Source organism: Triturus cristatus, chromosome 7 (assembly GCF_964204655.1).
Source record: "Triturus cristatus chromosome 7, aTriCri1.1, whole genome shotgun sequence".
NCBI lineage: Eukaryota > Metazoa > Chordata > Amphibia > Caudata > Salamandridae > Triturus > Triturus cristatus.
Window position 1 is genome coordinate 1,716,552,251 of NC_140590.1, and position 12,200 is coordinate 1,716,564,450.

General features: G+C 46.8%; 1 protein-coding gene across 1 annotated transcript in view; it reads left to right on the plus strand.

Moving 5' to 3' along the window:
* Positions 1 to 799: 799 nt before the first annotated feature.
* LOC146812868 (alpha-2-macroglobulin-like protein 1) overlaps positions 800 to 12,200 on the plus strand; it is a 235,415-nt gene continuing 224,014 nt past the window's right edge. Inside the window, exon 1 of the mRNA XM_085619943.1 lies at positions 800 to 956. Within this exon, the coding sequence (XP_085476069.1) occupies positions 883 to 956 (74 nt within the window). The 5' untranslated portion in view covers positions 800 to 882. The remainder of the gene's footprint in view (positions 957 to 12,200) is intronic.

A 12,200-nucleotide genomic window follows, 5' to 3' on the forward strand; every position in this document is an offset into this window, starting at 1 on the left:
ACTTCGGGAAGAAGGAAAGAGCAGCTTTGGGTGACCAGGCAGGGTGTCATCACAGGGTTGAGTATGAGTGAAAACTAGCATGTGGTCACAGTGAAATCTAGACGGTCTTTGTGGATTACCACAACTGCCTCTGCTCCTCCTTTCAACGAATATAAGGATGCTAAGGCTCCAGGGTAAAACATGGTCAAAGAAAGGTGGCTGCGTTCCCGTGTGTCTGCCAGGACCACAGCAGGGCACTTCACAAAAGCAACACGAACTCGTTACAAGGAAACTCTGATTGCATGAAGTAAGTGGCACTAAAAGCCCACAATAAAAGGCCTCGTGTTCTGCAGTGCATTTATGAGCTATGGTTTCTAATAAAAATATTCTGGATAACATTGTCTGAATACAGATTAGGCAAGGCCCCACACACTTAGGTGAAAGCCTCCTTATTGACTATAGATTATTATTTTCATGATTTTGACAGATGGTGCATAGTTTACAAACAGTTACAACACACACTATGGTACAACGTCACCATGCTGTTGAACACAATATTACTACACAGCTACACAGCAATTGTTACAACAGACTTATAAAGCTAGCCAAAGGCTTCTACCAGGGACCCCCTTTTCTGACCCTCACCTCATGGCCCTTCTCACAAAAGGGTCAACAGACAACAAACTCTTGTTGACTTTGTTCAAATTGCCCTCTAGGACCCAGGAAGTCCTTGGGACTGGCCAATCAGGAGCTGGGTCAATATTTACCAGCTCCTGCCCTCTTCCTGCTGCCCTCACCTCCTGCCTGCCCTGGTGTTTGTGCCTGTGGGCGAGCGTGGGAGTCGGGGCAGTATATGAGGACAGGCTCTGGCCAGGGCTCAGTCTGGCTGCCCCTCCTGACACCATGAAGGCCTGGGCCCTGGTCACCCTTCCCTGCCTCCTGCTGCTGAACCTGCTCACAGGATCCGAAGCCTCCCTGTGAGTTTTCACTACCTGGTGTATCCTCTCGCCAGCTTTCTCTTGTCTTCTTTGAGTTTTTTTCCTGTCTCTTGTGAGCTATTGCATGTTTCTTCTTTGAACCTTAACTTGTTTCTTTAAGGTGTTTTCTACCGTTTTTGAGCTTTCTTCTTTTTTCCGTTGTCTCTTCTTTGAAGTTTCCATTGTCTTCTCTGAGATTTCCCCGTATTTCTATGTTGCCCCTAGTCTCGTGTCTTCTTTGATTGTTCTCTAAGTATCTTCTTACGCATTTCTTCGATAATTTGAGCTCTCTCTGTTGTCTTGCGACATTTTCGTTTTTTAGGCTCTCTTGCGTTTAATCCTCATGCTTTCTGTTTTGTCATCTTTGAACTTGTCCTCTGACATCGCTGAGTTTTCTCTACTGTCATCTTTGAAATGTCTTACTTGATCTCTTTAGGATCTCCTGTGCATCATTCTCTTAGGATTTCTTGTGTGGCTTCTTTGTGCCTTCATCTGTGCCTTCTTTCACCTTTGTATTCTGTACTCTGTGGTACTTCATTCTGGAAGCCTGGGTGAGTCTAGAAGACAAGGGAATGACTGAACAAGAATAGTCAGTGATCACTACAACGGTGTGGGTTGTTCTGGTGATGAAGTGTATGGAGAGTGTGTGTTTGGTGGAGTAAAGTCTGCAGTGCAGCATTAGCTGTAGATTGTGAACAGGAATAGATTGGAGTGATTTGGTGTTGATTGTGGCAATCCATCCCTCTCTGGGTCTGCTTGCTCTTTACTGGAATACATTGGCGGGTGGGATTGCTTTCTGAACCTCTGGGGTATCGCTGTCTAGAAATCAGAATAACAATGCGATTTTTGGTGAGCAAATATAGTGCAGGCCACAATAGTGATTGTAGACTGAGCAGGGATTTAACAGCAGCAGCTAAGGTACGAGAGGCAGAATGCACTGTGACTGATTTGTGAGTCAGAGTGGTTTGCATGGTTGTTGATGAGGGCTTAGGTGTAGGACAATGTTGCCCTGTTGGTTCATGGTGGTGGATGCACCTGGTGCTATTGTATGGCTGGTGGTTTGAGGAAGGGATCTTACTGAGGGTGAAGGGATTTTACTGAGGGTGTCAATTTGATGCTGGTGCTTATCTACATTTTGCTTGGAGTGTGTCTGGATATATGCAGCACTGCATGCACCCAGGATGTTGTGTGATGCTGTGTTAAGAGCAGTATGTTAGCAGTGGCTGTGGCACATGTGAGTTGGACCACAGACGCGCACTGTTGTGTGCATCTGAAAGGATGAAGTCCTGCAGCTGGCACGGGCTGTCAGATGGAGAAGAACTGTTGCTCAAGGATGTGGGCATATTTTTAGGGGTGGGAATTGTTGTGTTTTGTGGTAAGATGTCTTATTTTTACAAGCATTTGCTATAGTGTGGGGGCTTTCTGATAGTTTGCTTGAGGTGTGGCTGTGGTGGTGAACTGAGTGTAAGCCTGCCATGCTTTGTAATTACCAACAGATCAATGCACTGATATGAGTTTTCTGAGGCAATGATTGTTTTAAGATCAATGACAAATAACAATAAACACAGACCCAGCAAACCATAAAATAGGGCAACCAAAAGAAGGGCCCAAACATTGTTCTGTAACACCAGCCCATTGGGCATGCCTGATTGTCCCATAGGCCAGTCCAAACCTGGGTTATATTGCCTTTTTGGGTGTGCAGAGGGTGTGTCTGATGTGGTTGCAGATGTCAGGTTCCATTGTTGTGACTGCAAGAGGGTGATTTAGTGGCTGTGTTCATATCATGCCATCTGCACTTTGGCTGTTTCATAGACATATGGGCATGTGTAGCTCGGCAAGTGGGGAGCAGCTGTATGGAAAGGTTTAACACGTATGGTGAATTGACTTGTGATGAGCAGTGTGAGTGTATAGCGAGGGCTAGAAGGTGATCCAGCGGTAATTACTTGGTAATTTCCCTATTCAAAACCTCATTACCTATGGTTTACCGCTGTAAAGGGTGAAAATGATGGACCTTTTGATGACCGTGTTTAACCAAACAGGAGACTTTACATAAATATGAAAATTAAATGCAAACAATATTAAAGGCAATAATGAGAGTGGTGAGTTATTTTAAAGGGTTTTATTTTAAGTCAAAAGATAAGGTTCTCTGACTCTTTATTCATTAGTCAAATATCAATCAGGTTACAGAATTGAAAAATAGGAAAAATAGCATTAATACAGAACATTACAGTCTGCATATAAGCATCACATATAGGAAGGAAAATGTGGCACAAATTGTCAGTCAAACTCTTAAAGAGTTTCTAAGGAAAAGAGTAAGTCTTACAAGTTTAATCAATAATTAATAATGGCAAAAATATCCTATAAGAAAAATAAATGCAGTTTAGCACCTAAAATCTAAATCTGTTCTGATCCTTTCAGCTCCTTCTCTCTCTGCCTCTGCTTCGCTGTGCTAGTCTGTGTCTCTGTCTCAAGCTGCACCATAGCCCCCACAGAATGCAGCCCCTCCCTGTCTCTGTGTCCAGCACAGAAACTGGGCCTGGCCCTCAGAAAAAATGAAAAAAGAAGCAAGCCACTCCTCCCACTTGTAAGCCATATTTCAAGTAAAAGTTCACATGCTCAGTCCTCATAGCTGGTCCAATCAGAACTTCAAGACACATCATCTCCCCATGGGCTGACTGGATACGTCATTAATCAGGCTTGTTCCTGTTCAAATTTCTGTCTTGTGATTTATGAAAAGAAAAGTGTGTTCTTCTCTCCACGTTTAAACAGGCTACAAGAATATGCAACATTGTGAATGTCAAAGGAAACTGTAGGCAGGATTTTTTAACAGAGTCCTTTCATTGAAAGTTGCTAGGGAAAGAGGAGTACATTCCATTCTGAGTGTCCAAGGGCAAAAAAAAAAAACTACAGAAAACTGAGTCCACTAAAGCAAACTAAAATCACATGATGCCATTTTAAAAGTACAAATACATTTTCTAAATTAATGAGCATTCTATAGTGAGATTACATATGGATTAATCACATATAAACATGGCTGTTCAACTAATTAAGCATGTTTTCACATGAAAGCACCTCCAAACTGAAGCATTATGATCAGGCCCTATGTTTTCATCTTGGTTGCGCCACAATCTGCGTGCCATTTTAGAACTCATGTCTGCAGCTTTTTGTCACATAATAATGCATACATTTTATAGGTGAAATCTAAGCTCCATCAAAGGCATGAAGGAATGTGGCATGCACAGGAGGTTTTGGGCTTGTGAGATATGGTAGCTGGGGGCATGGGTAGCTGAGACTGGTGTGAGTATTTGCTAGGCTGATTTTGGCGAGGTATTGTTTAAGGGTGTGCTGGACTGACTGAGATATTATGGCAGTTTCGAGCATGTGCTGTGGTGATAATGTGTTGTAGGTTGTGTGATCATGTTGTGGTCTAAATTAGGCATCACAGGGTGTGAGAAAGTGCCATCTTTCTTGCATGGTATGCCCCCACTTTTTGCTGAATTGCTGAATGTACTTTGACTGAGTGTGCCCTGGACTCCTGCCAATCAGGTGCCCAGGGCCTATGTTCCTTCACTAAAAACCTCAAACCCAAATTGGCAAGCCCTGGCCACATGTCAGCCCCTGGTAAATGGTACTCTAGGTACCCAGGGCCTTGTAACCAGGGAAGGCCTTAAAGGGCTGCAGCACTCATTGTGCCACCCTTAGAGGTCCTGTACCCTAACACACACACACTGCCCTGGCAGGCTCAGTGTCTGGGTACAAGACAAAACAAAGAGTCGACATGGCACACATCCCTGTGTGCCATGCCCATCACCTACACTGCCCTGGCATACATCAGCCACCCCTCTAGCTGGGTGCCCTATGCCAGTGGTGTGGGCACAGGAGCATGAGCCTTGTGCCTCTACAGTACCCAGGTCCATTCCCGGGCACTGTAAGTGCAGTGCTGCCATTTAAGAGTACATGGGGCTGAGAGCTCGTCAAACACGAACTCCTCAGCACCATAATGGCAACACTGAAGACTGAGAAGTTTGGTATCAAACTTCTCAGCATATTAAACCAGCACTGATGCCAGTGTGGGATTTAATGTACCAAGCACCCCAGAAGGCCTCTTAGAGATGCCCCCTGAAACCTAACCTACAATCCACATCTGGTGTGGGAGGCTGCCTAGGCTGCCACACAGCAGACAGGTTGCTGGACCCCTGGGTAGGAGAACCCCGCTCTCCTGGGCCTGCAACAATGCACATCCTGGGCGAAGTGCTAGGTCTCCTCCCTCAGGATGGACAGGGGGAAGCTTCAAAGGCATGCCGCCTCTGTGAGCTTCCCCAGGCCACTTGCTACCCCCACTCTGGTGGGAAGCCTAGCCGGCAACCCCAAATAAGGACAGGGGATGTGCCAGCCTGACAACCCCACCCCTCAGGTGGGGGAGGCAAGGTGAAGCACATCTCCGGGCGCTCGCCATCTTGAAGATGGGAAGCCCTGCCCAATCAGGACTAGGCTACTGCCCCCCTCCCACAGGAGAGTGGCAGGATAGTGGGTGTACCCACCCCAGGGCAGGGACCCATTGGTCCCTGCCCTTTACCTACCTGTAACACCCCTAAATCTAGTATTTAGGGGCACCCTGAACCTTCCTTCCTTAGATTCCAGATTCCGAAAAACTAAGAAGAGCAAGAAGAAAGAAGACCTGCCGTGCAGCTGCTAAGAAGAGGAATACACCAACTGCTTTGGCCCCAGCCCTACCGGACTGTCAACCCTCGAACCTGCTCTAGCTCCATCCCGGCACCTCTTGTGGCCAGCAACCTCACAAACCCCGGAGGACCTGGCTACCTTTTGGCTCTAAGCACCTGGGACGCCCATGAGCAGAGGCTCTGCTCAAAACCCGCTTCTAACCCCTGGCATCAGCCCGGAACCGCGAACCCTGCACACTCTGCACCCGCCTAGCCTGGCCTGTGCCGGAGTGAACAAAGACCCCGAGGACGTCCCCCCGGCGACTGTGACCCCGAATCCGGCACCCAAGGACTCACCTCGACGCTCCTGATGACGCCTACAGCCTCAGAACCAGGTACTCCCCCCCCAACCGCGATCAACAGAGGTTAAGATTTCCCAACACCAAAAGGCACCCCTGCACCCGGCGCCCTGCGGTCCCCTGTGCCCAACTACTGGGTACCTACCCATCCTCCAACTACACAACTTACCTCTCGAAGTGGTGGTGGCACCTGAAGAATCTTCGTCCCCGAGCTTGCAGCCTTTTTTCAACCAGGAGCTTTCCCAATACATTGAGCGCCCGAAGGCTCAAAAGCACCCTGCACCCAGTCGCCTGAGTGGCCCTGGCAGTGTAACCTCTACACCTATCTACTTTCCCATTTGCCCTGAGCAAGTGACCAGGAGCCCAGCTCCCACAGCCATGTGGCCTGCTAGTCAGCAGCTACCAACCAAGGCCCCCCTGCCTCCCATAGGATAACATTGGGCCTAACTCACTCTGCACCCGGCTGCCCCTGTGCCGCTGAGGGTGTAACAATTGTACTTACCTGACCCTGGGAGACCCCTGAGTCTGTGCCCAGAACCTTAACTCTGCCCGTCGAGTACTTACCCAAAAGCCGATAACCCAATTTTCCTCCATAGGGTAACATTGACTGGTTTCTTCTGAAACTTCTTCGAAGTGTGGAGTTTCTAAAACTTAAAATATTCACCAAAAATCAACCGAGTAACGAAGACAAAAATACTCACCTGCTATTAGGAGAGATCCCAGTGCTGGATCTTGGTGCCCAGCACTGACCCTGAAAAATATTCACAACCTTACTTACTAGTAACCCAATTTTCTTCCATAGGAAATCATTGACTGTTTTTCTGTGAAATTTCTTCCGTGTCGATTTTTGCAAACTTCAAATATTCTTTAAAAATCGTACCAACTGTGAAAACGTAATTACTTACCTGTTTTAGATAGAGGTCCCAGTACTGAGCCTAGGAACCCAGTACTGGATTACAAAAGTAACGAGAACATACTTACCTGCAACTTGAATTTTCTCCCATAGGGAATCATTGACTGTTTTTCTATGAAATTTCTACTGTCAACTTTTAAAATAGCAAAATATTGCCTAAAAATCACAACAGTAACTAAGTCGACTTTTATCACTTGTTTCTAAGAACTGTCCCAGGACTGAATCTAGGATCGAGTTCTGGAGTTACAAAAGTAATCCTGAAAGTAATCTATTGCAAATAATTTTAAACTTCCATTGAATTCAATGCATTATTGTGTTTGAAATTGTGTTGCCTATTGCAACAACCTGTATACAGTATTTACAAAAGCCAATTGCATATTGCAAAAGTATTTACCTAAAGCCTCTCATTCTGAGAAAGTATATTTTAATACCTATTGTTGGTTCTAAAATAAAACAAACATATATTTTTTATATAAACCATTGGCCTAGAGTTCAGTTATTGAGTGTGTGAGACCATTTGCTGACTGAGTGTGTACAACAAATGCTTTACACTGTCCTCTGATACTGCCTTACTGCGCGACCAAGCTGCCACTTTAGGGAGTAAGGTTATCTAACTTTAGCCTATGCCAAACCTCTGGGGACTGTGGACTGTGTACACACTGTATTTATTTGGAAACAGTATAAACAGAGCACTTTCTCACACGGGGTACTTGTGTGTATGGTTGGCTGAGTCAGGTATGGTAGGATGAGAAAGGTGTTTTGGGCAGCTTGGGGTATGGTTAGGTGGACGATTGCCCACTGAGAAGAAAGCAGCATGATTGGTTTATCAGAGTGTGCTGGGCCAGTTGTGATTTCAACAGATGCATGCATAAGTCTTGAGCTGAGCTGAGTATGTTGTGTGGTCGCCTGTGTTCAGCAAGGTGGTCTATATGTGTTGTGGTTATCTGCGTTGGGAAACGGTTGGCATGTTGTGGTGCAGAAACCTGTGCTGGGCAGAATGTGGTCTAGTGGGGTCTATCAATGTGTGCTTGTCAGGGTGTGGAGTGTCGTAAGGTGGCAGTCTGTGGTTGGCACGTGTTGTAACAATGACATTACGAGGGTGCATCCGGGAGAATGGCCACACCTGTGTTTTGGGAGTCTGTGCTGGATAGAGTGTGGTATGCTTGGGTATGTGAGGGTGTGTTGAGAAGAGTGCTGTGTTACATGTGGAGTTCAATGCCACAGTAGAATCCTTTTGAGTTGAACTCTGTGCTGGACGGTGCCTGCAAGATTTGAGATTTTATGTTGTGATTGGTAGGGTGGGTATGCTTCAGTGCTAGGCTGAGTGTAGTATGGTTGGGTAGACGAGCACCTGTGTGGCGTGTGCCATGGTGTGATGCATGGGATGTAAATAACGTTTTGGGGGGAATAGAGTGTTGGAAGCCTGGGCAGACATTCTCTGAAGTTCGGTGGACAGTTGTGCAGTCCCTGCATTCTCTATGGTCTTTGTCCTGCATTACAGCCTTGAGTCGCCCCTGTAACTAGAAGGATTATTCTAATCCGCATTTCTTTTGGGAGAAGGCTGATTATAGCATGAGTAATTTTCCAGATATCCTCACCAGACTGTGACTCATGACACCAGGGTAAATGCTTCGTTTTATATTGCATTTATCGCAATGAAAGGTACCCTTTTTAAATAATATTAAGATATTTGTTGTTTAAAAATGTTGGGTAGTGGCAAACTCTGAGAAATGTGATGGATTGTGCGGAAAATGAGGGTGAACATGCCAAATACTGGATATTATTTGTGCTACTGGAGAAAGGCATCAGGTTGCAGAGACCATGGCATCAGGTGACATTGAAAGAGCAGGGCTGCAAGCCACCAAATCTAATATGTCCCTGTTCCTCCACATCTAAGGTTTTTACTCAGTCTTGTATGTATTTCCAGAGTGGCCCTGGCCAGTGCAGGCGTGGGCTCGCATCCTGGTCTGATGTACACACGCATTATAGGGACATCAACCCTTACCATGTGCAGACACTCAGAGTGTCTCCCTCCTGGTCCACAGGCTCCATGTGACTCTCACACAGGAGGAGTAATCACACCTACAGAGGTGGCTGCCTGCCCTACTCTGTGGGGTTGTTTACATGGCCGCCTGCCACAGTAGGGCAACACATATCTAGTCACAAAGTGGGATAATGCAGGCTCTCACTGAGGGCTCACACAATCACTCGATACAACTCCTGCACATACGTTAGTGGCTCAGACACACATAGGTGAGACCTGTTCCATCAGTCAGTACCACCAGGAGCTGGGGCAACACAAGGCCGGTTCTACTCTTTTCTGGGCACTCAAATGAAGAATTTCTTATTTTGTAGTATTGGAAGCGTCTCACTGATTTTGCCCTCAATCCCATCTTTCATGAAGTTACAGTAAATCACAGAGCGGCAATCCGTTTTTCATTCTCCTCACTGTGCATTCACTCTAAACCTTTTGCCAGCTTTTATTTCCTTTCCACTGGTTTTCGAACGCCTTTAAAGAAGTTCAGCCTCTCTGGCAACAATGCTGTCAGTTAGTTTTTCACAATGTGCATGTGATTATTTCACAGCCATTCACGGCATTCAGTGGTGTTATTGAGGCCAGGTTTTACCCCCCCCCCCTCCCCCCTTGATGCCTCTAATGCCACTTACATGTGGGTATAATAGTTGTAAATTCATTTATTGTATAGAATATTCACTTCTGTACACAATACCTGGAAATAATTAGGACTTATAAAATACATAATTTATATTGTTAAAATCAGCAAAATCAGCTACAGATAGTAGCACGAATGTTAGGAATCCCTGTGAGTTTTAAAACCCCGGTAAATCTTGTGCATACCTGATGAGGACCATAGAGCATTTCTCAACCATCATCTGATGATCTGGACATGTCTCTGATTCCTATCTCTCCATCTCTTGGTGAGCCTCTGCTCCATCATCATGGTTCTTAGCTCCCCTCTCTTTGGTCTATTTTGCAAGCACTTCCATCTCCTTGGAGGCTCTTGTCTTACTCACCCATCAAGTAATTTTGCATTCTCACTCCCTCTACGCTCAGGTAAAGTCTAACAATCCTGTTCCATCTGGCAATCTTGTCAAGTTTCTTTTGCTCGTGCTCTCAGAGACAGCCCACTGGGCAGCACTGAGTGCTGAGCGTCTCCCCCCCCTCCTCCTCCATCTTTCTCCTTCCTCCTTCTCCTTCCTCATCCTCCTCCTCCTCACAGAGGGCTTATGTGGCCTAATATCATGGCTCTGTGCCAAATTGGCAACTATTGATATGCACACGCCTCACCTCTCTGAAATATGCTCCTTGTTGTTTCCGCGATCCCTAGAAAATCAAATGCCAAACTTCTCAACACAACACTCACAAAGCGTCCATACTCTTGGCCCTTCCCCTCTGAACGAGCCCAGCTGCAAAAGCGATTTGCCACAGCTACTTCCCACCATGCTCTTTCTGTTCATACAATGTGTTGGTCTTAACGCCACCCGTACACATGACCCCGACTTCAGCCTGTCACCACTTCCATACGTCTGCCCATCCAGGATTATACAGGCTTGCACCATTCCCAATGTGAAATCATCTCAGTCAACTAACACAATACTGCAACACACTGAGCAAGCAACCACCTTCAATGGCCAATGAGCTGTCACTTGAATAATATGTGCATTCCTTGGGGTTCTGGGGGATATGAGCTAGAGTCTTAGCATGACAGGATAAGCCTTGTTTCCTTCTGAGCTGGATGAATTGAGTTCCATAAATAGAATAATAGAAGCATTTTACAGCAATTGGAAATTACTGAATTGTGGTTTTTAGTGCTATATAAAAATATTGCTATGTCTCTCTGCACACAGCTTCTGCTGTGTGCTAGAGTTAATGTCAACACAACAAGAGAGCAACATACAGAGGTGGGTTTTTGGTCAGCTCCTTTCTTCCATTGCTGGCTTGGGTCAGCTCCCTTTACCCACTGCTTGTTTGGCCAGCCGCCTTCAGCCATTGCTTGTTTGGGTCAGCTCCCTACAACCATTTATTGTTTGTGTCAGCCTCCTTCATCCACTGCCTGTTTGGGTCAGCCCCCTTCCTCCATTGATTGCTTGGGTCATCCCCCTTCATCCATTGCTTGTTCGGGTCAGTCCCCTTCAGCCATTGTTTGTTCGGGTCAGCCATCTCTTGTTTGGGTCAGCCCCATTCATCCATTGCTTGTTTGGATCAGCCCCCTTCATCCGTTGCTTGTTTGGGGCAGCCCCCTTCATCCGTTGCTTGTTTGGGTCAACCCCCTTCATCCGTTGCTTGTTTGGGTCAGCCCCCTTCATCCGTTGCTTGTTTGGGTCAGTCCCCTTCAGCCATTGCTTGTTTGGGTCAGCCCCCTTCATCCATTGCTTGTTCGGGTCAGTCCCCTCCAGCCATTGCTTGTTTGAGTCAGTCCCCTTCAGCCATTGCTTGTTTGGGTCAGCCATTTCTTGTTTGGGTCAGTCCCCTTCGCCCATTGCTTGTTTGGATCAGTCCCCTTCGCCCATTGCTTGTTTGGGTCAGCCCCCTTCAGCCATTGCTTGGTCGGGTCAGCCCCCTTCATCCATTGCTTGTTCGGGTCAGTCCCCTTCAGCCATTGCTTGTTCCGGTCAGCCATTTCTTGTTTGGGTCAGCCCCCTTCAGCCATTTCTTGTTTGGGTCAGTCCCCTTCACCCATTGCTTGTTTGGGTCAGTCCCCTTCGCCCATTGCTTGTTTGGGTCAGTCCCCTTCAGTCATTGCTTGTTTGGGTCAGTCCCCTTCTCCCATTGCTTGTTTGGGTCAGTCCCCTTCAGTCATTGCTTGTTTGGGTCAGTCCCCTTTGCCCATTGCTTGTTTGGGTCAGTCCCCTTCGCCCATTGCTTGTTTGGGTCAGTCCCCTTCAGTCATTGCTTGTTTGGGTCAGTCCCCTTTGCCCATTGCTTGTTTGGGTCAGTCCCCTTTGCCCATTGCTTGTTTGGTCAGTCCCCTTCAGTCATTGCTTGTTTGGGTCAGTCCCCTTCCCCCATTGCTTGTTTGGGTCAGTCCCCTGCAGTCATTGCTTGTTTGGGTCAGTCCCCTTCGCCCATTGCTTGTTTGGGTCAGTCCCCTTCAGCCATTGCTTGTTCGGGTCAGCCATTTCTTGTTTGGGTCAGTCCCCTTCACCCAGTGCTTGTTTGGGTCAGTCCCCTTCAGTCATTGCTTGTGTGGGTCAGTCCCCTTCACCCATTGCTTGTTTGGGTCAGTCCCCTTCGCCCATTGCTTGTTTGGGTCAGTCCCCTTCGCCATTACTTGTTTAGGTCAGTCCCCTT